General features: G+C 43.0%; 1 protein-coding gene across 3 annotated transcripts in view; it reads left to right on the forward strand.

The window, feature by feature from the left end:
* LOC146189718 (transmembrane protein 130) overlaps window positions 1-22,780 on the forward strand; it is a 39,879-nt gene extending 17,099 nt beyond the window's left edge. The window contains exons 6-9 of one of the 3 annotated variants that reach the window (XM_084604487.1): window positions 1,685-1,902; window positions 15,545-15,666; window positions 18,570-18,764; window positions 20,068-22,780. In XM_084604487.1, coding sequence (XP_084460613.1) covers window positions 1,685-1,902; window positions 15,545-15,666; window positions 18,570-18,764; window positions 20,068-20,109 — 577 coding nt within the window. In that variant the 3' untranslated portion in view covers window positions 20,110-22,780. Of the gene's footprint in view, window positions 1-1,684; window positions 1,903-5,620; window positions 9,921-15,544; window positions 15,667-18,569; window positions 18,800-20,067 lie in introns of those variants that run through there. The other 2 variants (XM_084604488.1, XM_084604486.1) reach the window with 2 other exon arrangements.
* The last annotated feature ends 1,945 nt before the right edge of the window (window positions 22,781-24,725 follow it).

The raw sequence follows: 24,725 nt of genomic DNA on the forward strand, positions 1-24,725 counted from the left end.
AATATTGAGGGATTTTCATTATAATGCTTTGTTACATAAAGGTTTACCTTTACAGGTACAATGTTGCTACAGTAAAAGCTCGTTAATTCGAACTTCATGGGACCGGGTAAAAAGTTCGAATAATCCGATGTTCACATTATCGAATGGCCTCGAAAAAACTGACAAGAACCATCTGCATTACGGTAAATCTACTGTATTTACTCGCGTAAATAACCCACTCGCACAATGAAACCACCCACCCGCAATTTTCACCTTAGAATTCAGAAAAACAAAGAAGGCATCAGCCGTTTACGGGTCCCTCCGTTTCGCGCTGTCACGCTCCACAACACATTTCTTGACAGTGCGCCAAGATGCTGCGTAGCGATAACGCGAACTTGGTAGAGTGACAGCGCTTGTCTGGATGTACAAGCCTCATTTTCAGTATGTTCGCTTTATCATGCCAAAGGCGATTGGGGCGGGCGCTGTCTACTGCCACGCGCGATAGCAGCAAATGCCTTTTGAAGCGGACGATGCTAAAAGCCGGCGTCATGACCGCGGCCGACCGCCTGCTCTCGTTGACGGCCGATGGATAAAAGGGTGGACGACTCTCGCAAAAAAAAAAAAAAATCATCCGAAGTCTTAGCTTCTCGTGGGCGTTTGCTAGGACCGTGCCGACAGTGCATATGCGCATTTCCGAATTAACAGGGCTCGAATTAACGAGTATTTAATTGCGTTTTTCGAAGGTTGCGCGGAAGTGAGCAGGCAGTCGTGGCCGCCAACCCCTACCCTCTGGCGCCTCCGCTCCGATCATGGCGTCATTTAGGCTTTACCCACTCTTCCATGGTTCTACTGGTTTCATCTTCTGCAGCCGTTTTGGAAGCGCGCAGCCTCTAACTACGCCGCTCTTTCTATGAAGGATCTTTTTATTATTTTTTATGCCACTTGCTGTGCGTCAAACCGCCCATAGTGGCGGCGCATAGTTCGAATTATTCGTTGTGGAACCGACTTGCGTTTGAATTAGTGGGCTTTTTTGTCACAGATCTCTATGGAGCTTGGCCGAACCAAGTAGCATAGTTCGAATTATCTGAAAATTCTAATTATCGAGGTTCGAATTAATGAGCTTTCACTGTATCACATTTTTAATGTGTGGAAATTGGCAAAAGGGAGCTGTTATAACAGGATTGAATAATTTCAGAATCAAGTACAGTTGATTTCTGATATATTGGGTTGCAATATATCAAACTATCGTTGATATCAAACTTTCAGAATGTCTCTTTGAATATCCCACGCACAAATATAGGATTGGTGTTTGCATTTGTCAAGCTTCTGTTTGGTGGAACATTTGGTATATCGAACTTCGTGCCGTACTCCAGAAAGAGCCACTTCTCCTGATGTCAGCTCCACAATTGCTTATCGCACGCGGAGCTGGATTAGCTGCAGAGCCGTTTGAACCTGTTGGCCGAGTGATTGCCGTAGAACTGCTTAGTGAGGTGAATGGCAAACCTGATTGAGAATTCCCTTCGGTCTGGCACGCTTGTTTTCAACACGCCACCGCTGTCGTGCACGGTTGCTGGAGTTCCGTGCGCCGATTGTCGAGCGGCGATGCCAGCCTCGCCGACTGAAGGGTTGGAGTGGTTCCCTTGCTGCTTCCGGGCTCGTTCTTACTTGGTGTTGGCACGGGGGCACGTGTTCTCGGTGTTTCCAGCGCCCCCTACAACTACTGCTGGAAGTACCTGCCGGGCAACACGACGAGCAACTCGACGTCCAACCTGACGTGCGACGAGCCCATCTCCACCAACCAGTGTCAGTTCCCGGTGGTGCATTACTTCCCCCAGGATGGCTCGCACTTCATTGCCATCCTCGTGAGCAACATCGTGCAGACCAGGCCATACATCAAGAACATCGAGGTGCACATCTACGATGGTGAGTGCATAGAGGGGGGTAATTCCATTGGACGGGTTGGACAGAGGAAGGTAATGAGATGAGCGGCTCGTTAGGACAGAGATGCCGGCCAGCAGCCGTTAAAACCAGGGAGTACTGAGAAGGACGCACAATTTTTTTGTGTGTGTGTGAATGTTGTGGTATTATTATTTGAGGCAGAAAATTGGTTGCTTAGTGCTAGTGTGGACACCGATTGTCACAGGAACCGAAAAAAAGTCAAGCACTGGCCTCCGGTCAAATGCAAGCCCACGATTGTTGCGTTGCAGGGCTCGTGCCTGGTTGGAGGGGTTCTAGGATACGACTGTGCACTCCTGTCATAATTTGACTGGTGGGTCATAATTTGACCTGTGATGCAAGCCGGGTTAGAATTAGACTTCAGAACAGTGCTGTACCATTCCAAAGCAAACTGCAGCGACTTTCTGAATAGCAGCCATTTCGGGACTGTTTTGCCAGGATTGTTTTTAATTCGGCACTTTGATCTCTGTTGCTGGCTGCTTTTCTTTATCGAGTTTTGTGGCTTGCATAAAAGGTAAGTGTTAGGTATTGAAACGCCCACAAATATAAAAAGAGTGCTTGAAGAGTGGTTTTTGTTTCGGAACTGGAGCCACGGCGGTTACGAGTTCCACGCGTGATATAACGAGTGTGCTAGTATGAGTGCTTCCCCTCCCTCCTCTCCTTATGTATATAGGTGTGTTCACGTGTGGTGTGCAGGATTTGTTTCGGAGCTGCTTGGGATATGAGTGACACTGTAGTAGGGGGCACTGGATTAGTTTAGACAACCTGGGTATCTTTTGGGCCCTGACATCATACAGCACATGGGCACCTTTTGTTCCGGTAAAACGATTCTTTCATCACTGCTTGCTCTGCTGGTACATTAAGAGGTCATTAATTATGACTTCAAGGGCTAGGAAAAAATGACCAGGTCATTTGGAGGCTGAATTGCCATCCGAACCCAGTAAAACTACCAATAACTTTTTGCAGCATAGCAAATTTCTGCTGTAGAGAAAAACGGGTTATGACTGTTTGTTCCTGAGGCAAAACTCGCACGGCAACAGCAGCCTTTCGGAGCTCTGTCAAAGACTTCAGCGCGTGCCGAGTGTCGGGGATGTCAAAATCACTCTGAACAACTCAAAGCCCTCGTGACAGCAACACCGTTTTGTTAGAAAGCAGAATTTTTGCTGCTGCTACGCTTTCTGTGAGCGCCAGTGTGACGTCGACATTTCCTGTCGGATGCGCCTGTTTCTCATGTGGCGTGTGACAGAGGGAGCCTTGTCTCTCTGTCCCGTGTTGCTGTTGTTGCTTGCCATGTGTGTTCTTAAAGTATTAGACATCTTCACCAACAGAGTGCGCCACGGTTGATGCCGCAATGGGTAACTGCAATCTTTTCATTTCACATATGCTCTTTGTGTGCTACTCTGAGAATTCGTTTTAATCTCATTTATGATAATTACCGGATACAAATGCCAACAAGACATTGGAGTCGTGCGTGTGTCCTGATCTTGTCAGGGAAACACGTTTCTTTAACTTCTCTTGTGGTTAAGCTTAGTTTTTGTTAGTAAGCATTGAAAGAGACGCCTTTGGGATTGTACATTCTCAAACTATGACTACCTGAAGGCACATTTTCGTATAGATTTTAGATACAACCAGATATTCAGGGAGCTTGTTTGGAAGGCAAACGTTGGAATGCTGAAACAGGGCCATGGGTATTATATACTAAGTTGTTCTCCTTTAACACTTTCAGAAATACCTAAATATAGGAGGTCAAGACGGAAACAAAACGTTTCAGCTGTGACGGCTGTCAGTTAGTTATTCCCAGTCATGCAAATCATTGAACTGATTGACTTGCAGCCACAAAATTTTAGCCAGCACAGTCTTGTTTGGGGCCAGTGGTGAGTTTGAAGCAGTGGACAAGATGATGCGATGTCAGTATTTCTTTTTTTTTTTTTTTTTTAAACGAGTAGTCATCCTCTAAAGGCTTGCAGCATTGGGAAATTCACCTTTTTTTTTTCTCTCGCATACAATCTAAACTGATCCATGAGGCGTACAGAAAGTTTACTGTAAGTTCAGTGTCGGCTGGTGATTTATTGCAGTGTCTACGAAGGCCCGTGTCAACTCTCCTTGCTAATAGCAAAGCATAAGCTTTCTTACTTTGTCACTTGGTGCACAGAAAAAAGCAGCGACATTGCCAACTAGATGGCTGGTGGTGGATTTTAGAATAGCAAAGCAGAAGGAAGTAGAGCAGGCAGCTCAGATTTGCTGCTGTAGTCATGGCAACACATCATGAACAGTCGTTATGTTTGCACAGAGCTTCCTGCGCACTTCATGACTTCGGTTTCAGCTTTGCATAGATAAAAACATAGTATCAGATCCACAAAAAATTAATTTATTAGTAATGTTAATTATCCACTTAGAACGTTTTTGATAAAGTGTGTCGGCCTTAGCTCAGAGCACGGCCATGAAATGGTTACCTTTTAATTTTGGGTGTTGTATATTCAGGGTACTTATGGAAGGGCTCACTGAAAATTACGCTTACATGCTTTTACTGAAGCATTAAATGTTACACGTCCGAAGCCGATGTCAGTGCCAGGCCCGCACCCCTGCCTGTGGTATTGATGCCTTAGCTTCTTTGATTTACTGACTGCTCTGACACAAAAATACTGGTATGGTATGCTGAACTTGACTGTCCTGCTGTTGCAAGATATACTGCATCGTCCTGTTTGCAGTTGCGATCGTGTACGAATCTGTGCCACTTTTGTCTGCCCGACCACTGCTGAATGAGTGCGCTTCGATGTGAACAACCTGCAGAAGGTAGAAGTGATTTGTGCATCACCTACTGCACGCTCCTATGCACAGCACTGTCTGTCCTCACGTCTGCCCCTGTAACTGCTTGGTTCCTCGTTTTCTCTTTCGCTGCATCTCTTGTGAAGCTTCTGGAATCTGTGGGCTGCTTAATTAACTCTGCAATTGATCCATAATCTGTGTTAGCGCATTGAGCTGTACTAGCCAAAGGCTCCCTGGAAACTAGGCATGTTTGCTTGATGGTGGTTATTGCTCGTTCAGGGTTGCTTTCCCTGGCTTGGAAGGGGCGAGTCCTGCTTTCTTGGTCCGTTTACGAGTTTTATGCCTTTTCGGCGTAGCGGGTTTTACTTCAGTCCAACGTAGGTGAGCTTAGTGACCCTTGCTTCCAGCTCTGCATGGCCTTGATGTGTATTTCAGTTCTGATGAGTTGGGGAGGTAACCTTGGGCTTTCATGTAGCATGGCTAGGTGTTGCATCCTGATGGTGATAGCTAAGTGCTTTTGACATTTCGTTCCCTCCCCCCCCCCCCCCAACAGGGGCATGCGCTTGCCAGTTCGCATATCTCTGTGTTGCAATTTGGTTTGTTGCCTATATCGGTGAATAGGAGCTTTTTTCTGTTTGGAGCTTTGTTTCATGCAAACTTGGCTACCACGTTCTGAATGCAGTGTCTTTCTGACCTTGTTTCAATCTTGTGCTCCTAGATAGATTCATCATCAGTGGTTGCCGGCGGTCATGTGCAGAATCTAGTGCATATCTTACGCCTTGTGCCCTTTTTTCTTGCTTCCTACTGGCCTACCAGCATTTCGATGTTTGCTTCATCGCAAGTTGTGGCTTGGTCGTGTCTAGAGCAGCCGGTTCACTCGAATCCTCCTCCACAACGTCCTCCTCTCTCTCTTTCGCAGTGCCTCGCAGTGGCCTGCTGTCCACCATTATCCTGCCGATCGTGTGCTCGCTCCTGGCGTTTGTCATCCTGGTCACGGGCATAGCGTACCACATCCACACGCGAAACAGGCTGCAGGTCGAGGTGGCCGACTTTGACTTTCAGCGGCCCGACCTGGAGCTCACCGAGAAGACCTTCTGGGAGCATCTTCTCGGTGCCTGGAGGGATGCCTTCCCGTCGTGCACAAAGCCGCAGCCGCTGGCACCGAGTGACACTTATGCCGCCGACGGCGCCAGCAGCAGCAGAAGCAGCAGCTCAGCAGGGGAGGAAGATAATCTGACAAGGAGACGCGGCGACCGCGGCGGATATGGCAATGGCGCTGACACATGGTTGCCGCGGGGTTCCGGAGACGGGTCAGATGTACTCTCATCTGCGCCACCTGGAGAGAAGACGACGGACAGTGTTGGTGGTCAGATAGGCAAGGCGGAGAGATAATGAGTGCAGTGGAGTTTAGGTGCTGGAAATGACTTGTGGGAATCGTGGTCTCGGTTAGTTCAGTCTGTGAAAGTGCGGGTTTTCCATCCCAGATGGACAGACACCTTGTTGGATGGAGGATTTTGCCTATTCTGAAGTACTGGCTCGAGGAGAGAAGGTCAGCCCTGTCGTGCGGTGCACAGTTTGTGAGGGTGTAGCAGTGGTTTTTAGAGGTTTTTGGTGTTTGCGTGTGTGTGTGTGTGCCTCAAGGAATAGCACCTGAGGATGTGCATTGTTCACCGAGAGGAAGAGGGTTTTTCTGAATTCATCTCTTGCTCTGTTGCTGGGTTACTGAGCTTCAGCAAACATGACATTCATCCATGGTGGATGTCGTGTGGCGGTATATGAAGTGCTACAATAACATAGCTAGGGCGGACTGCCCGGGGTGTTTGCCAAGCACTCGGGATTCACCTGAGGAACACATCTATTCTCGTCACTGCTTTGGAATCGATGAAATTATACCAAAGTGACAGGCTTACATAGAGTGATCTCTGCAGTGGTAATGCTAGGTAAAAGGGCTAGAAAAATTAATGCTGTTACGTGTTATGCAATGGCATGTATTAAAGTAGACGTAAAGGCATTTTTAGGTGTGACCAGTGCAGACTTTAGACTGTTGAGTGAGGTCTCCAAAGTATGCCGCTGGTCTTCATTTCCTCATTGCCTGGACCAGTTTCTCTTGCATAAGTTTGCAGAGCTCTTCCGAGATTTTTCCTAGGGCCTGTGGCACTGTTGGTATTCAACAAAATGTCCTTAATCATGCCTAATGTTGGAACCCAGTTTCAAATAATCTATGTGAAGTGTTTAACTAGCAAAACAGCTGCTTACCCTTGAATGTTTTTCTGCACTGTTACTCGTTTCATCCGCCTTTCTTGGTTGCCACAATACTCATACCTTTTGCTACTGGGTCCTCTGTTGCCTTCACAAACTTGTAAGGATTCGCCAGCACATACTGAATGAAAACAAGTGATTTATGTTCCATGTTTGTGTGTAACCGACTGCACTGTACATATGGGAATCTGCTTCAGTCACGCCTCAAATGCCCTGCGTTATATTTATTTTGTTCTTTTAATAAGAGTTTGAACTGTTATTTATGCAGCATCTTACAGCCGTAGGCTTCAGTTTGAAAAATATGGTTGTCATTAATATGTGATTTAATTTGAAAGCATTGTTTGCAGTGAGTGCAAAGGTTTCTGTGCATGTTCTTGTGGCAAGCACAATTACTGTGCACCGACATGTTTTCTCATGAAGTCATTGCGTATATAGATGGCTATGGTCGCTGTTTTTTAGCGCGTTTAATTTGCCAAACTTGGAAATACATGAATTATGGCCTGCTCTGAGCAAGGCAGAAAGTCCTTGTCTTAGGGGTGCTTTCTTACTTTAGAATTGAGAGCCTCGCGGGAGCAGTTTTGTAACTTATCTGCGGACCTTGTAAGTTAACCTGCCAGTTTCGCATCATTTTTTTTTTTTTTTGGCTGACAAAATGCACACGGTGTGAGGATGACAGAACAGGGCAAAATATGCTTGAGTGTGCTTTTGAAAATAACCTTTAACAGCACTCTTTTTCACCTGGGGTTTCAGTCTTTCTATTTCTGTGTGCTGTTATGTACACAAGTCAAAGCGACTCGCAGAAATGTGCTACTATTAGCTCTCCGTCACCTGTCATGAATGTACTGAACTTATGGCAGTTCTTTAATGTACTTGTTTCTTTAATGCAGTACTTCTTGGAACACTTTCTGATAACTTACACATTTTAACGCTATCCATCTAAGGCTACCTCTGAACTGGATTGACATAATACTTGTTTCCTCACAGGGCGTTTCATAGCCCATTGGCTGATCAGTTAGGATAGCTAGCTCCTATACCAGCTTATTGAGGCAGGATTGCTGGAAGGCCAGGTGTGGGGCTAATTGTGGAGGGCCCACAAAAAAGTGCACGGGCAGGGGAGTTGAATTGTTAGCTTTAAATTGCTGCTTGGTGCAAAAGAACCGCGTTACAATCATTACTACTATTGTGAATGCCGATCATTGTAACAACTGTGAACAAGCAGCTGTAGTTCGATGTTTCACAAAGGCCTGCCTTTGTCACAACGCTTGAAATGCTGGGCAGGAATCAACCTCATGTGAAACAAGGCTGCACCTTAAAGGCATGATCGATCTGAGCAGCTCATTCTTGTATGACCGGTGTACATGCTTTTTGAGATTTCTGCGCAACAAATACTTCTTTGCTGTGTTGTGCGATGCATCACAATGGTGGACTAAGACGTTTGGTTTGAGCGGCTTTGGAACTAGTATGATTTGGTATTGCAAGGCACGTGATGCGTACACACCCTCTGTCGAAAGATCATGAAATGTATCCCAATATTTATATGAAATGCTGAAGTTGCGTGTACTTCTGATGGCAGGCATATAGCATGCTTATTTTGCAGAGGGAATTGCAAAAAATGTGGCGGTCTTCAGAGTGTGATTTTTATAGTGATTGTTGAGTCATTGGGATCTGAAATGTGGATAATTGTTTATCCAAACGATATTGGTACTTTCGTTTTTTGACACTTTTGGTTCCTATATGTGCTTTCATGCTGGGTATCGTATAGTGTGCTTCACAAATAACATGCGAAGCGTGGGATATGCATAATTGCCCAATTACCCAGTTATTTTTAGCCAAGAAATAGCTTTGCTTTTTATATGTATATGTATATATACACTATTTAGGTTGCAGTTATTTATCTCTGGGGTTTTATTCTTGACTAGGTTATGAACATTGTGAAGCTGGGCAGATCACCATAATCAAGATTGTCTCCCGGCGGCTTTTTTGGGAGGATTTTCCTCGACTCTTTACTAAGGGGTGTGCAGATTCAAGTGGACGGCTCACATCTCTTACAGAGGCCCTCTACTTCCTAGTTACACTGCATTGCTAGACTACAGGCTAGTCTCAACCTGTTCAAAGACGTACAGACATGATGGCATTAAGTGGTCATGGCAGTCAACTTACACTTCTGAAATGACTTGTAAAAACAGGACTATAACTTAGTGGGCTCTCTTCAAATCCAAGATGCTTAATGCAAACACTAAACTACAAAAAATTTTTAGTGTAAACTTTCATAGTTCTAACTAGTTTTTGTTCTCTTCATGTTGAGACTGTATAAGTCTGTTTTCAAGGTAATTGAAAACTAATGCTATAGAAATAGTTTTTTATTGCATAAATTAAATAATTGCTGCTTTTTTGAGTATAGACTGTCTTCAAATTGCTTAATGCTACTTCTAAGGTAGCTGAAAAGTAATGCTGCAGCAGTTGTTACTTTTTTTTATCGTGTAGATTTGGGAAAAACAAAATTGCTGCTTTTACTAGCATGGACTATCTTTAGTTTGTAGTGAAAAATTGTGACTCTGGAGAGGGCACTTGGCATCTGTAACATCTTAAAAGAGTGAATGTATACCTTGGAAGTGAATGAAGTGAGGAGCTAGCCTCTAGCGAGACTAGCCTGGTACTGAGTGAGTGTGAATAAGTGTTCTGTGTCGCATTATATGCCCACAAGAGGAGTTGCATTTGTGATACTGTATAGATAATGTCAAACTGTATATGCATGTCTTCATTTTGCAGTTGGTATTTTTCCCTCTTTGCTCTTCTTTTAGTTGTTTATGTTTAGTGTGCTTGTTGGCATCGAGGTACCTTCTCACACTGCTGCTCATGAGGCTTTGTATACTTCTTTGTTATTTAAGAGGCCTAGTCTTAAGGGAGAGTGGTTTCACGTTCTCTATCAATAAATGCATCAAGATGAAATGGAATGTTAAGCATTGTCTTGTCCTATATTTACATTTCACAAGACTCCTTCAGAATAGCACTGTCATAGCACATGGTGGTAGCGAGAGTAGGAAAAGAGGAGAAGGAAGAAGTGTGGAGTGAGAAGAGTGAGAAAAGAAAGTAAAGGAGCGTTGGAGCGTGTGTTTGCTAATCTGCATCGTTTTGGCTCGGGGGTTTTGGTTATCTGTGGCCATCCCCGGGACCCAAGCATCTGGAGCGGACCTCCACGCCACACCCACAGCCACGTCTTTGCTGACTCCACAATACTGGGTCCGGCGTCACCGCGGACTGACAGGCAAATGGAACCCTCGCATGCCTCTGAGCACGAGTAGGCCGATCCTGGGCCCTCAATACCATCACAATCTGGTGAACACATCGGGCTTAGAACTTTGCACCTGGATCGAGAATGAACAAACAGCGCTGCGAGCTGAATGCGCCATCGAACGAGGAGCAATTCGCAAAGCCACAGAAATGGAGAAGCAAGTCACTGAAGGGCTTAGAGAGAGAAAGAGGTATTGGAATTAAAATTCGGGCTACAGGACGGTGCCTGCACTAATGTGAATATTGATGCCGAGATCACGGGTGCACCTAGCTCTTCCAGTTCTCTCGATCCTCAAAAATTACTTCCTTTGTTCGACGAACGACGTGACGATCTTCATAAGCTTATCTGCAATGATTCGAGCGTGTGGTTACCGGACAGCAATGACCTCCAGGAAAATGGGCTGTAGCCGTTAGTATGTGCTTAACTGGGGAAGCACTTACAATCATCGGCCGTCACTGCACAAGGATATCAAGAGAGATTTCGACAAGCATGGGCAGAAGGTGGTGAAACAGGAAAGCAGCTGATTGCTCGTATTTCTAGTTACTTTGACCACTGGATAGATATGGCTGAGGTCAACCGGACGTCTGAAGGAATAAGAGAAATAATGATTGCTGAGCAATTTCACCGATGTTGCCACCCAAAGCTTGTAGTCTTCCTCAAAGAATGGGGCAGACTCTGACTGATCTAGCTGACCACTTCATTGAAGCCCATAACTTTGCCAACATCGGTAGAGTTTGGGATGAACTGAAGGACAGTGAGAGAAAGAAGCAACTACCATTGTGTATTCTGTGCCGCGAGTTGGGGCACATTGCCGCAGACTGTCGACTTGCTTCCAGTGATGTGCCCAAGTGCAATGCGTTTGGCCGATTTGGACATGATGACGGCTGCCGAATGCAGCAAAAGGAGAAATCTACTTCGTGTGCCTTGCGAAATATGCCAAAGCGAGCTTCAGGAGAGCTCCTCAGCGCGTCTAAGTCGAGTACTCAAACTGATCATGCAAGAGAAACCACAAGTGCCTCCTTTTTGCCAGTCAGAATGCCGGTTGTTAAAGGCCGTGTGTTCTCTCACGAAGTTGACGTCCTCAGAGATACAGGGAGCAATACCATGATTGTTCAACAAGATCTGCCGTCACAAAGTTCTTTCGAACCTTGTGACGGCAGCACATTAAATCCAAATGTCCGCAGAAAAATTTACTGCAACGCTCTCAGCTTTCGCTGTATCGCTAGGTTCAGGCCATGCTTAAACTCCCATAAATTTTTGCCTTTTTACCAGTGTGCTCCTGTCTCTGCAGGAGTGGCAGTTATATGTGTATCAGGCAAATTTAGTGTCTCTTCCAAAGATTGCATTTCACCTCTTAAAATATCTCTAATGACACAGAACTGTACCAAGCAGAAAATATACTTATCATTAAAATTCCAAGGAAGCACACGGCCCTTCCACATGAAAGTCAAATTTACCGGCGAAAGAGGGGAGCCATCTTTGAATGGTTCCAAAATTCGAGATGGCGATAACAAAAGAACACTCCACTGTCGCCGTCGCTTTCTCTCGGCTCTCCTCGTAAATATGTTAGCGATTGTCAGCACCAGCTCTTGCCTGGACACAGGCCATCTTGAGTTTGGAGTATGTATTGCTCATGATAGTCATCTGACACCTTCTGTCAGCCTTTGAGCATCTGTGCATTTGGCCAAGTAGATATCATTGGGGTGCCGTTTTCGTTTGTAATGTTTTTGAGAGTTTGATGCCACCATTGGTCAAGCCGGCCCAGCGCACACCTCTAACGAGGCTGCAAAGCAGGAGTTGAATAAATTCTTGTAGTGAATGGGGCGGGTCAGTGTTGCTTGGGCGAAATGCATAATAAGAGAGAGAAAGTGAGATTTGGGGTCTCTTTTCCAGAAAGACGTGAATATGTAAAAATAGTAATGAAGTTAAGGGGTGGAGCTCTTGCAGGGGTGGGGCGCTTGCTAGGAATTTCACAGTATTTGAGAGCAGTGTACTAAGCACGCACTTTCCCTTGTACTCCTGTTTTTGTAAAACGAAGCCACTGCACTTGCCTTCCATGACAGGTGCTCTACAGAGCATGACAAATTGCGAGTTAGTATACTGGATGCACATGTACCTGCATCTTAGGTTACGCAGATTCCCACCTCTCACCTTGTCAAGAAAGGAGGCACGGTCTGATCCAGGATCGTCTTTGAGTTGAGGATTAGGCAGATTAAATAGAGCTAATAGGGTGCTACTCCGGGTTCGTCATACGGTTTTTATCTACGCTGGATAGACTATGCCAATTGGGCTCCAAACTATTCCTCCAAAGTGTGACGATGGTGGCACAGTACAGTAGTTTTTGCCTCGCAGATAAAGGAAACTGTTTGTGTGTAGCAAGTCCTGTGGAATGAGTTTGTTTTGAGGCTAGTGTTTTTGCAGCCAGTGTCAGTGAAGTTAATTGTGTGAAGCTGCACCAGTGATCCTAAGGAAGTGTGAAGAAGGTCAACGATCTCTAAAGCCAACAAAAGCATAGAGGAGCTGTCTTTTTCTGTTTGCGATGTTGGTAAATTGAAAACATTAATTCAGTGATTTTTGAAAATGCCACTAAATAGGTTTTTGACAAGAGTATTGCATATCAAAATCTGGAAGCTTCTAAATTTAATTTATTAGTGCATTTATGTGCAAGCTACAAAATCAATCATTGCTGCGAAGGCGGTGCACAAAACTGTGCATGAGTGTGGTCATGCTTGGGCAGGCAGCTCTGAGGGAATAAGTTTCTTTATCCCTGCAATTATGGAGCAGGAACTTCAATCTGATGCAAAGCATATTTCTTGGATTATTAGCAAAATGGGTACTGTAAATAAGACCTTCCAAATTATTATACCAAATAGCAACGTTACTATGCTGACACCGATGCTCATTTATCTAGTTTGACCATGGCTGTGACATTTAAGTGCTGTACTAAGTGGGAATCTTCAAAAGTTTTCTAACTTCTGTATCCCTTACATCACGGTTCAGGTGTCCATAGAAGAAGTGACAGATACTGTGCCCTTCCTTTTCTGTGAACCAATTATTATTATTATTATTATTATTATTATTATTATTATTATTATTATTATTATTATTATTATTATTATTATTATTATTTAAAGCAAGATTTATTCACTGTCCCTGTGAAGGACAAACTGCCTTTCAAGTTTTAAGAGCAATTTTCAGTGGCCTATGGCAACATCAGGCATGAAGGGCGCAGTCTTAGAGGGCTCCGGTAATTTTTACCACCTCTAGGGTTCTTTACCTGTACTGACATCATACATCACACATGAGCCTCCATCGAAACATGGCTACGTGGCGTCAAACCCACGCAACTCGAACTCGGCAGTCAGATGCCCTAATCATTGTGCCGCCATGGAGGGGGTTTAACGGCAAGAAAAGAATATATAAACGTCCTGTATATACCTTATAAAAATGAATAACACAGTAGAAAATACTCAGGAACGACTTGATTCACCCATATAGAGGGCCCAAAATGGAGCATTAAACCTGCTTGCTGCTTGGGAGCAGTGTTGAATCAGACTTGTGCATCAGTACCTTAGATTCCATTGAATTCTGGCAGTAGCGGCTCCTTTTTGACGGAGGTGAAAAGCAAGGCATCCATGTGCTGTGCGATGTCAGTGCACATTAAAGAACCCCAGATGCTCAAAATTTCTGGAGCCCTCTATTGTGGTGTCTGTTTAGGCTCAGTAGCTTAGCGACATTAAGCCCCACAAACCAAACCAAACCGATCATGCAATTGTTTGGACAGTAGCAACCTGTTCTTTTTGCTTTGACAGGGCACGTAACAATATCATTGTTGTGTTTAAGACCCCACATGCCAAACAATCTCAAGTGCCGAGAACCAGGGGAGGATGTCATTATCCAGCGCGATGGCCAGTATGGACAATTATTGCCTTCTTTGTGACGTGAGATGATAGGAAGTTCACATTTCTTCATTAAGAGGCAGGCAGTAAAAGTTCACTGAAACACTGAAATGAATAACACTCGCCAGGCATATGCACTGTATGGGCTCGTACAGACACTACTGACTAGCGGGTGATGTGAGCACGTTTCTCCACTAAAGAGAGTTCAGGATAAACTTGACAAAGCTCGGGCACGCACTGAGAACAACTAGCCTTCGACGCAGCATTGTTTTGAGTAAAGACCCTCGGTGTACAAACTGGCTGATTAGCCTCAGTACAATGCATATAAAAATTTTGTTGTGCTGTGTAGACACCCCGTGAGTGCCACTGCGCTGGGTTACAGGGAATTCTGATTGACGTGAAAGATTGTCTTAACAAAAGGACACTCAAAAACTTGTCTTAAAGGGAAGCTGAAATGCTTTTCTGACAATTTCCCCAGATGCTCGCATTAGAATACTATATGAAAGTTGTAGATTAAGCTGATGAAATGGTTTCGCGCTACCGTATAAAGTTATGGTGTAATATGCTATTTGCGACAAATCTCAGGCCCCTCCACAGCATTGCAGCAGTGCAGTGAAACTAGACAATGAATGAGATTTAGAGTTTCAACATCTTTCGCCCAACTCTTTCTTCGATTCACCCAATGCCGCCAAATGATGCCTCGCGACCTTTACCTTCATTGCCATTGATCTTCCTCAAAGCAAACATTTCTGCGTTTGAAATGCATCGCCTCTAGAGAGGACGTCATCACTGGTGTCCCCACTTATCACCGTCTACTGCAGCGAAGCCTGAATGCCAAAATAGTTTTATTTAGCTATTACGTCGGCAATTTAAATGCTAGCGCGAAACGGCTCATTATGAATTAACCTTAGCCTTCACACATTCGACTCTTTTCATTTAGTTGAATTCCAAAATCTTTTCAGATTCCCTTTAAGCTTATTTTGTTTTTACACTCAGTCGTATGAGAAAACCAGTCAAGTGTTCTGAATCGTTCGTCTTATCTGAGAGTTTGTCATATCGAGCTTATCTTGATGGAAGTGTACTGTACACCTACTTAAGATGTTATTGTTAATGCAGATTGTCGGAAAATATCGTATTACAGCGCAAGTTGTTGCACATGTGTCGTCTTTACTGTGGCATTTGATAAGGCCATCTTGCAAAGCTTTACTTCGCGCCTGATGCAGTAAATGGCACCATATGTATGCAAGGTTTTCAATGTTTGCTTATATGCAGCGTACCATTTCGTGTTAGGGTAACATTTTCGAGAGAAAGTAGAAAGTGTGATGGTTTTTCTTGTGCGGTGCTTCTTGTTGCAAAACCTGTCCTAACCAGTACCGGTGCGTACAACATGCAGTGTCTCAGCAGCGGCAGCTCTCTACTATTGTGGTGCCGATCGTGTGCTCTGTGTTTGCCCTGGTCATCGTGGCGCTAGGAATTGCCTACCACATGCACACTCGGAACCAGCTACGCATAGAGGTGAGTGCGAAAAGTTTATTTTTTTTTGTCCTTTGTGAGGTGTTAGCACTGTACTTGGACTAACTTTCTCAACTTCCTTCCTCCAGGCCTCCATTACAGCGCACCAGGTAGCTGATGTTACTTTGGGACGTTAATCTATCTCAACCAAATTAAACTAAACAAGCAACCTCGAAATTCAGAATTCTTCAAGGTCTAGCTGATGTAAGCACCCGTAGCAAGATGATAATCTTCCTGAATGACTTGCTCTCGGGCCATTCATGTCACATACACCTAGGTTTAACCCTCTCAAAGAACTTTGTTCAGAAGAATAGGGCGCCTTGGCGGTGCATTTCAAGCATTACATTCTGGTTGAAAAAATGAGATATATGGCCAAAATAACCCCCCAAGTACTAAAGTACTATATATGTATTCAGTCTACATTGATGACGCTCAGACAGCATGCACATCCTCTAACGTACCAGTGTGTGACAGAAAGATGCAGTTGACAATAACCAAACTAGTAAAATGGCCAGACAGAAACGAGTTCCGATTCTCCCCACATAAATGAGTGGTGACTCTTCTGTTCTTTCCCAAATGAGGCTTAGCAACCATCCTCAACCTGCACCGGAGTGAAACTAGACCCTCCTTTATTTTGAGAATGTCAGCCGAATTGCCTGCTAGTGCATCGCGACTGGCATACTTGAGGCATTGTTTGAGGTGTTTTCGTCGCTTATTGCTGTACCTTATGAGATGAATAGAGTGCTGTAAGTTATGTTGTTTTGTTTTGTCCACAAAAGCATTTCGTTCGTGCAGTTCTTTGCATTCTGCGAGATGCTGTTACGCATTTGTCTGCATCTATATCATGGCGAAAAAATTGAGCCTTCGGCCCAAAATTGGTCTCTACAGTATCGCTGGTGCCACTTATAGTAAAAAAAGAATCTTTGGAATCCAGAGTCCAAAATATCAGTTGTGAAAATGTACGCATCCCTGCGAGGCGTGTGAAGCCTGAATGAAGTCTGGACTATCGCGCAAGTCCGAATTATTGGAGTCCAAAATATCAGTCTACTGCTGTAAGAGCATAAAAATTTGCATAATCTATACTGATTCACTGAGCTTACTCATAGCTTTTGTAGCCAGGAAATGCATTTGAACCATCAGTAGGGAGCATCGTACACAACACTGATCGCAACTCAAGGAAGTACTATAAGATTCTGTTAGGTCCAGAGCCATGCTTGGGTAGGTGTTAACGAGAGCTGAAGCGTGCTAGATGTGATTGGAGTTGTGAAAGATGCCACACAATGACTGCGTGAAGTTAGTAGTACACAGTAAACTTAAATATAAATGGCAGAAGAAGACATGGTATAATGAAATAAGCGACAGTCTTCACTTCGTAAAGGCCATCTTGGGAGAATAGAAGACATTTAAGCACATGGAGAGCTTTATGAAAGTATGGTAGCAGTTTTATAACGCATCCACCTTACGCATTACTTCTGGCCAACTGAGACAAATCTCTCCGTAAAAATTGGGAGGCAACCTTACAGTAAACCACATCTTAGTTTCATCTAGAAAACTTGAGAAACTAAGATTATGTTACCTTATTCTACAATGACCGCATAACGTTTCACCGAAATGTTGCTACTAGGAGCAAATGCACTTGTTGATTTCTTGCGTTGCATTTACAGAAAACAGATTTTTTAAGCAAATTGCATGTTTAATAAACTATGCTAATTTATGCCGAAAATATAAGTTTTCTTTACGTCAGCTTCAGCTTTGGTTCATGATACCGTTTAGCAGCTCATGTGCCATAACGCACAACTTAGCACATATTGGCACTCAAATCACGACAAAAGCTTGAAAAGAACTTCAAGCTGCACTGGTTGCAATAATTGAAAAGGTGTGTAGTAATAAGGTCTGAGACACAGAGGACTAATCGCAGCACCCACTAAGAAATGGTACAATGTTTCAGTCGACCCCTTTAATGACTCTTCTTTTGGAACTTGAAAATGCACATAATAAGGCGTGGTTTCTAAATGCTGTTTGATGCAGAGACAAAACCTTCGCCTTTTGACATTTATGACGGTATATACATTAAAGCTGGGACATTTTATTTTATTGGCTGTGCCCACATCGGGGTAAAGGAGGTGCATTTTGCACACCTCTTGAACGTCTCCAACCAATTTTTAGGTGCTTTAGATGTGAAGTCATTGTTATGGGAGTATGACACTGTTCACACTGCAGAAAAAAAAAAAAAAAACTTATCGGAGCCATCTGGAAGTACAGTTGGCTCCGAAACGAAAGAGAGCAGTCAGTATGCACAAAATGACCATTTCTATTATTTCTGCACAAAATTTGGCAAATGTTTTTGAGTAATTTCGTATCCAAAGGTAAAGTGCGAATAAAACAGGAAAAAGTATATTTGTAGCTCAGTAAGTATTTGTTGAATATTGGTAATGTGTTCCTTTTCTTAGTGAAGCTGCTTGTACTTGATGAATGAAGAGAGGAATTTCCAAGTTCTTTGTTTCATCTAACTAACAAAGGTGACCATCACCTCTTAATTTTGTTTAATCACACCTTGTTTCCTTTGAGCATTCCCATCGACTTTGATTTACCAACCTTTTTTTTGTTAACTGACACATAGATATGCGAGATATTTTAAGATGTCAAAGTACTAAGAAAGCAGGCACTCATATAGCACACATTCACACAGCGAGCATGATCTGTAAGGCGTTGAATGGAAGACAAACGATGGTGAAGTGTCTACATGGGCTAACAAACAGTGTAAGAAAAACGTCTTACAATATCAGCATTGTATATAGTGGCGCCATAACAAGTATCTTAGTTCTAAAGCAGTTGGGAAGGAAAAACCATTTCATGTGTTGCATTCACTGCTTGTTGTTTTTTTCTGTTTTGTTTCACGTCGCAAGGTGGCTGACTTTGATTTCAACGAACCTTCGGACGATCTGGTGGAGAAGACGTTCGCTGACCGCCTCCGCAGCGCCCTCTTGCAGGCACTCCTGGGCGTTAGCGCTGAGGATGCAGAAAACGGATCAAACCAGTCTGCAAGTCCAGCCTCCAGCATTCGCCATCCAGTCGCCAGTAGCCGGGAGGAGCTGCACCTGGTCAGGAGGTCTTACGGGACTATCGCATGACTCAGGTGTGGGCACGTGGGGTAGGCAGGTTCTTGGAGGAACAGGAGTGTTGCTCTCTTAAAGCATGAATATATTTTTCATGGTAGACGAGCATGGTGAAGATGAGGATGGCAGAGAAGACGACTGCACGACACAAGGGCTGTTGATTAAAATAGATAGTACCAACTAGTACAACTTCTCACGGTAATGCATTTCTCGTTGAGCTATGGGATGGTTTGCTTGCTTCTTTAGTTTGGCTGTATTAGGTACAAGCGGTAATGGTGGCCCGCAGCTTCAGGGCGGAAGTGTTTAACTGTACAATCAGGGTAAACTCCAGCAGTTTACCATTGCCGCTTGTACCTAATACAGCCAAACTAAAGAAGCATGTTCTCATGTTTTTTTTATTATGAGTGTGGGTGGTTAATGTAGAAATGTTGTAGAAAGGGTACCTTGTGAGTAGGTAGCATCTCAGATACCATTGTTGCATTCTTACAGCTGTTATTACAACCTGCTCACACCTTTGGGATTCACTTTATTGTATAAGGCACTTACGCTGCCGTTAAAATTGCAGTCTAGCTCAAAGATAAAAAAATCAGTTTTTTTTTTTTTTCATGTTTCCAATTACTATTTTTGTTATGCTAACACTTGTGGTACAAGTTCTGTAGACAGGTGAAAGGGCAGTCATGGCCTGTTTAAAAAAATAATATAAGTAATGTCGTGTTTCATTAAACTTTTGGTATGCTGCAACTGCTAGAAACTTATGCTCGAATTTCCACGTTGTTTATGCTGTCAATCTCTGTAGCTTTTTTTCGAGCATAGAAAGAAAATAGTGAATTGAAAATGGTAGCTTTATTGTATTATTTTTGTATATAGTAATAGCAGTAGGAATAATTTTCTTTGTTGGAGGACAGTATGCCACGCCTTCGTACAAAATGCGTTCTTTATTCCTTTTTATGAAATGCTAAAATGGCTGCTTTTAGAATGTTTCATGAAATTTACATGCTCTAGTACATATTCAATGATTGGCAACAACATCGAGGTGAAATGTAATAAAAAGAATACCATTATTTTAAACTTTACATAGTTTGAAAAAGTTCTTGGTACACTTTGAGTTCAGCTTATCAAATATTGACTGTTAACTTTCCTTCATAGTCCAAGCTACCTTAATTTCCATGGATACTTCGATAAATTTCTTGTGTGAGTTCTAGATCAGGTCACTGAATCTGCATCAGTCATGTTTAGTTGAGTGATTGAGAGAGGTGGTATTGCTAGCGAAATTCTTGTTGTTTTGCAGGTCTACCCAAATAAGCAAAGGCCACTTCCGAAGATCCTCTAGCCCTGGCCGGCCTTAGTGACATCAGGCAAGGGCGCTCACTGCATTGCCTGTTCCTTCATCAACGCTTCTTTCTGGTGACGTGCTGCTTCTCGCATTCTTCAAGACATACTCTTCTGTAGCTTGTTCTGTTCTATTCGGACAGCTAGCTCAACTTGATACTAGTCTGAATTTTTGCTTACGATCTGCTTCCATTTTCTGTAGTGCTTGTACTGTGACATGCTTCCAAAGTGCACTTTTTTGTATATATTGTGCATGGTACTGGCATTGTGCATCAATAGGCAATGGACTGAACTCATATTGAGTCAGTTAGTTTACTTGCAATTTTTGCCAACTCGGCGCGCGATTTTGGGAAAACTGACGGGACACAGGGCTAGAATCTGGTGATTTTTCATGGGCACGACGGTTATCATTTCCCTCCTGATAATTTGTCTTTTCTATTTTGTGAAATTTATCGCTTCGTACCGGTCAGAACACATGAAGGCTAGTAAAACTTTGAAGATCTCTTTGGCAGCTGTTTGGGAGGCTTTTTGAGAAACCGTCATTACTATGTGACATAGACACCATGATGGTTTTGTTTGGTTATGGAGCCTTTTGCGAGATAGATTTTGTAGACTTTACGTGCTGAAATACTGTAGAGCAAACTCATCTCACTGAACTTAGTTGAGACTGCTGAGGATATTTTAAAATAAGCTATTTAACTATTGCAGTTTTCAGCAAAGTGCTTCTTGAAAGATTGAGGAAAAGGAGCGTGAATTTAAAAAAAAAGTGATTGTGGCATTTTCACTGCTTGTTGGATTGAAGTTTGAAGCACTGTGTTGTCTTTTTTTTTATGAAGAGTAATAGCTCTTTATCAGCTAAAGATTTCATTGTGCCTTTTTAAAGGTAGTGAAAAATTTTGTTAAAAGCTCCTTTGTTAAAAATAATTTGCTGGTTTGTGATAATTGGCGATCCTGACAGGATGGCAAAGGAGTGCCTACCATAGGGACTGGACAGGCTTGGAAACAGGGATACCTAGGTCTGGTTGCCTGTTTGACAAAAAATATGTGTGCTTTGATTTTCTGCAGAAAAATGCTTATAGTATTATGCGTGGCACAAGCTTTGCTAAGCTAGCTCTCAACTTGTGGCCTGGTCATGTTTTAACAACTGCACTGTATCTAGATGTATCGTTTCTGATCTTGCACGGCCATGCTAAGTTCTAGGCACCGAGATATCTCATGCACTGTGTCGTCACAAAATCCATTCAGGGCAACTGATTTAGAGCTTAAAAGAACTGATAAATGCGTGGAAGATTTTAGCAGTGTCATATAATACATGGTCATTTGTCTACACTTGCCCCTTTTATATCATTGTACTGTAGATCTTTGCTGTCTTTGTGAAATTGTCTGTACAGCCCTGAATGCTGAAAAAGTTCTCATTTTGTGTACATGCTATATGATAATACGAAGTGCCTTCCTATGAAAAGCGATGTTTTTTTTTTAAAGTTAGTTCATGCAGAGAAAAACAACTTGAGATGGAACAAAACCTAGCAGCTTGAAGTAGGACGCTTGGTCATACGCTTGCTCATTTTTTGATATAGGAAATATTAGCCGAAATTGCGGTTCCGCTCCTTGAGTCCTATTCTTTCCTTTATAATTATGCCAAATACAAGGCACGTTCTCGTAGCCTTGCTTTATGAGACGGTGCCAGCAACGGTGAATACTTTTATTTACCTGAAACATCTGCAAAAGTGAAAATTTTGTGTGCCTCCATTTTTTTTCTCTTTCATTTTAGCTCCTGAGCATGTGGCGTCACTCATAAATTTATTTGGCACTTAACTATTACGCACTCATCCTAGCTTAGCATTTTTAACTGGCATATTGGTTTTTAAAACAAGCTTGTCAATTTGTGAGACCCCCCCGAGGCTCACCTACTATAGCATGGATGTATAGTCTATTTTATTCAGGCCTTGATCACTTCTTGCTCAAGTGCAATTTACAACACAAAAGTTTGTATTTACAATTACTGAAAATTTATAATCATGCATTTATTTACCACAACTGTTTCTGCATGTGTGAAACTGGTTTTAGTGAGTATGAGTATTTTAACGTGGTGTGAGATTTGTTGCCCTATCTCAGGTTTCACATTCTTGCTCTTATCAAATGGAGCATGTGAAACAGCTGGGCTATGCAAATGACTGCACAAAACGCGTATGTAATCGTGATAAAGGTGTATTGTTTGCTGTGTTTGTCTTACACTCATTTTGCAATGGAAATATCGGGTGCCGACAGTGGTGTCGCTCTACCTTTACCTTTAGCTTTACCTTTTAGTATTTGTGCTGTTTTATTGGGAGCACCATGTTATTCCAAGCTGTGTGCTTTCGCACACCTAGCACAACATACGTTGTGATGTACTGATACTGATGCCAAATTGTAAATCACATGTTCCTTCTTTAATCAAGTGTTGTTTAACCTATTTTGGGATTTTGTTTTCAGGTTAAATTGTGTTTGTGCTCATAAACTGTTTGACCCTGTCACTAGTTTTTGTGTAGTTTACTATCCTTCATTGATAGTCCAGTTATAGTTCCTGATTGTTGGCTGTGCTTGGTATCTTTTATTGCTACATAGGCTTTGTTATTTAAGAGCATTTTATTGTTAGTTTTGTAGTCTCATTTTATCTTCTTGGAATAAACCCTCATGTTTTACATTTCAAGTCATTGTATTTCAAGGCATTTACCTCACCACCTCAACCCACAAAATAGAGTGTGATTCTTGGCATTGGTCTGAGAGTATGGTGGCAGTATGCCATTTCCTCTTTTTTCTGCTAACATGATGGCCACTTGGAACATCTGAAATGAATAAAGGCACAATAGGAAGGCTAGTTTTTTGTAGCGAAAGCTACACTAAGCTAGTCAGCAGCGCATTTTGGGTTAGTGTCGCAAATCACTACTCCGCATTCACCGTAACCATGGCAAATAGTTGCTCCGATCCAAAGAAGAAGGGAAGAGAAGCGGGAGAAGAGGCCGGTCAAATGAAGCAAGAAGGTTCTGAAGACGCCAAGAAGAAGGGAAGAGAAGAGGGAGAAGGAGGAGCCGGTCAAATCGAGCAAGAAGGTTCGGAAGACGCCGAGAGAACACGCCAAATCATCCATCACACCATACGGTTTACAGCCAATGCATCGCTGGCAAGAGCTTTCAAGTCAGACTTTGTGAACAATCTGTTTGATAGCTTTCGCTACACATATCTAGGCTTAACCGAGTTGATCCGCAATCAATTTTTTTTAGACGATTTCTCCGACAAGTCAGTTACGAAGCCACTTGTGGTTGGCGCTAACGAAACGAGTTATAAGAATAGTTTCAACATAGAGAACCAAAAAAATCTCGCTGGGGAAATAATTTGGTGCATGTGGTAACCCACATGCACCAAATTATTTAATTAGAGCTAATTAGGTCAGTCAGATGTCGTAACAGCCAGGAAGGATAATGGCGACGTTCAAATGGGGTCACATGGTACTCTCCTTCCTGTGACGTAGGTGGAAAAATTAAAATGTTCGAACTTAAACAAACAGGAAAGGGTGTGATCTGCGTGCACAAATGATGGGAGAGGATAGAAAGTGTATAAAGGGAGGTAATCAACCAACTGCAGTGTGAAAAATTCCTAGAGCGCTGCAGAATCTGCTGTGAAGAAATGCGAATGCTTGAGCGTTGCTGCTGTTCACGGTACATCGCGTGCTGCACGTCGAACACAATCAACATTCCGTTGAACACATCAAAATTCACCGGCGTTCTATAATTGGTTTACAGGAAAAGAAAGCCGCTGTATCTCACTCGCGGTATCCTGCTGACACGTCTTGCGGACAACACAGCAACGGTGAGGCTTACGCATTTCTCCAGTGCAAATTCTGCACTGTTCTCCGAAAATTTTTCCTTATGAGTGTAGTGAGCAGTAAGTGTTTACAGGAAGGGACAATAAATTATTACGTAATTTCGTGTCAGATTGTGATGCAGCCGTTTTTGTGCAGCGTCCGGTTGGTATTATACCATTTCACTTTCTGTTTAAGCTTCCGTTTGATAGTTTGGATATCAGTTTGCGTTAGGGATTCGAACTAAGGTCATATCGACCTCCATTTATATGCCGTTACTGAATTGTATGTGTGGTGTCCACCAAGAAGTGACAGAGATATACAAAGTCTTTCCTATCCCAAACCTATACTAAAGATGTTTAACACTATCAGACACTATGGCAGTCTTCTAATGTTAAACCGCCAAGCAAAAGCCTGTCAAACCATGCCAAAAAGTCATTGTTTTAGGATTATCAAAAAATCACCATCATTCCTATCCACACAAAGAATGCGCTCGTATTTTAGAGTACCTGAAGAGTTGGCGACCTTTGCTAAACATTTAGCACGTAACTCTTAAGATAACACAATGTGCAAACAAGGCTCACCTGCACGTATCCCTTAAACTCTACAATTGTCGAATGACAAAAATAATAAAAGAATATGCATTCAGTCCACTTATCTCCGAAAAGGAGTGTCACTATGTATATAGTCTATTGAATGGGCTTGTGCACTGCACAAACAGTTCCACAAGGTGTGAATCAACACATCTACAATGCCATGAGCACTGGTTACTCCCTCCT

Source organism: Amblyomma maculatum, chromosome 5 (genome assembly GCF_055883805.1).
Source record: "Amblyomma maculatum isolate TAMU_Amacu chromosome 5, ASM5588380v1, whole genome shotgun sequence".
In the NCBI taxonomy this organism is placed as follows: Eukaryota; Metazoa; Arthropoda; class Arachnida; order Ixodida; family Ixodidae; genus Amblyomma; species Amblyomma maculatum.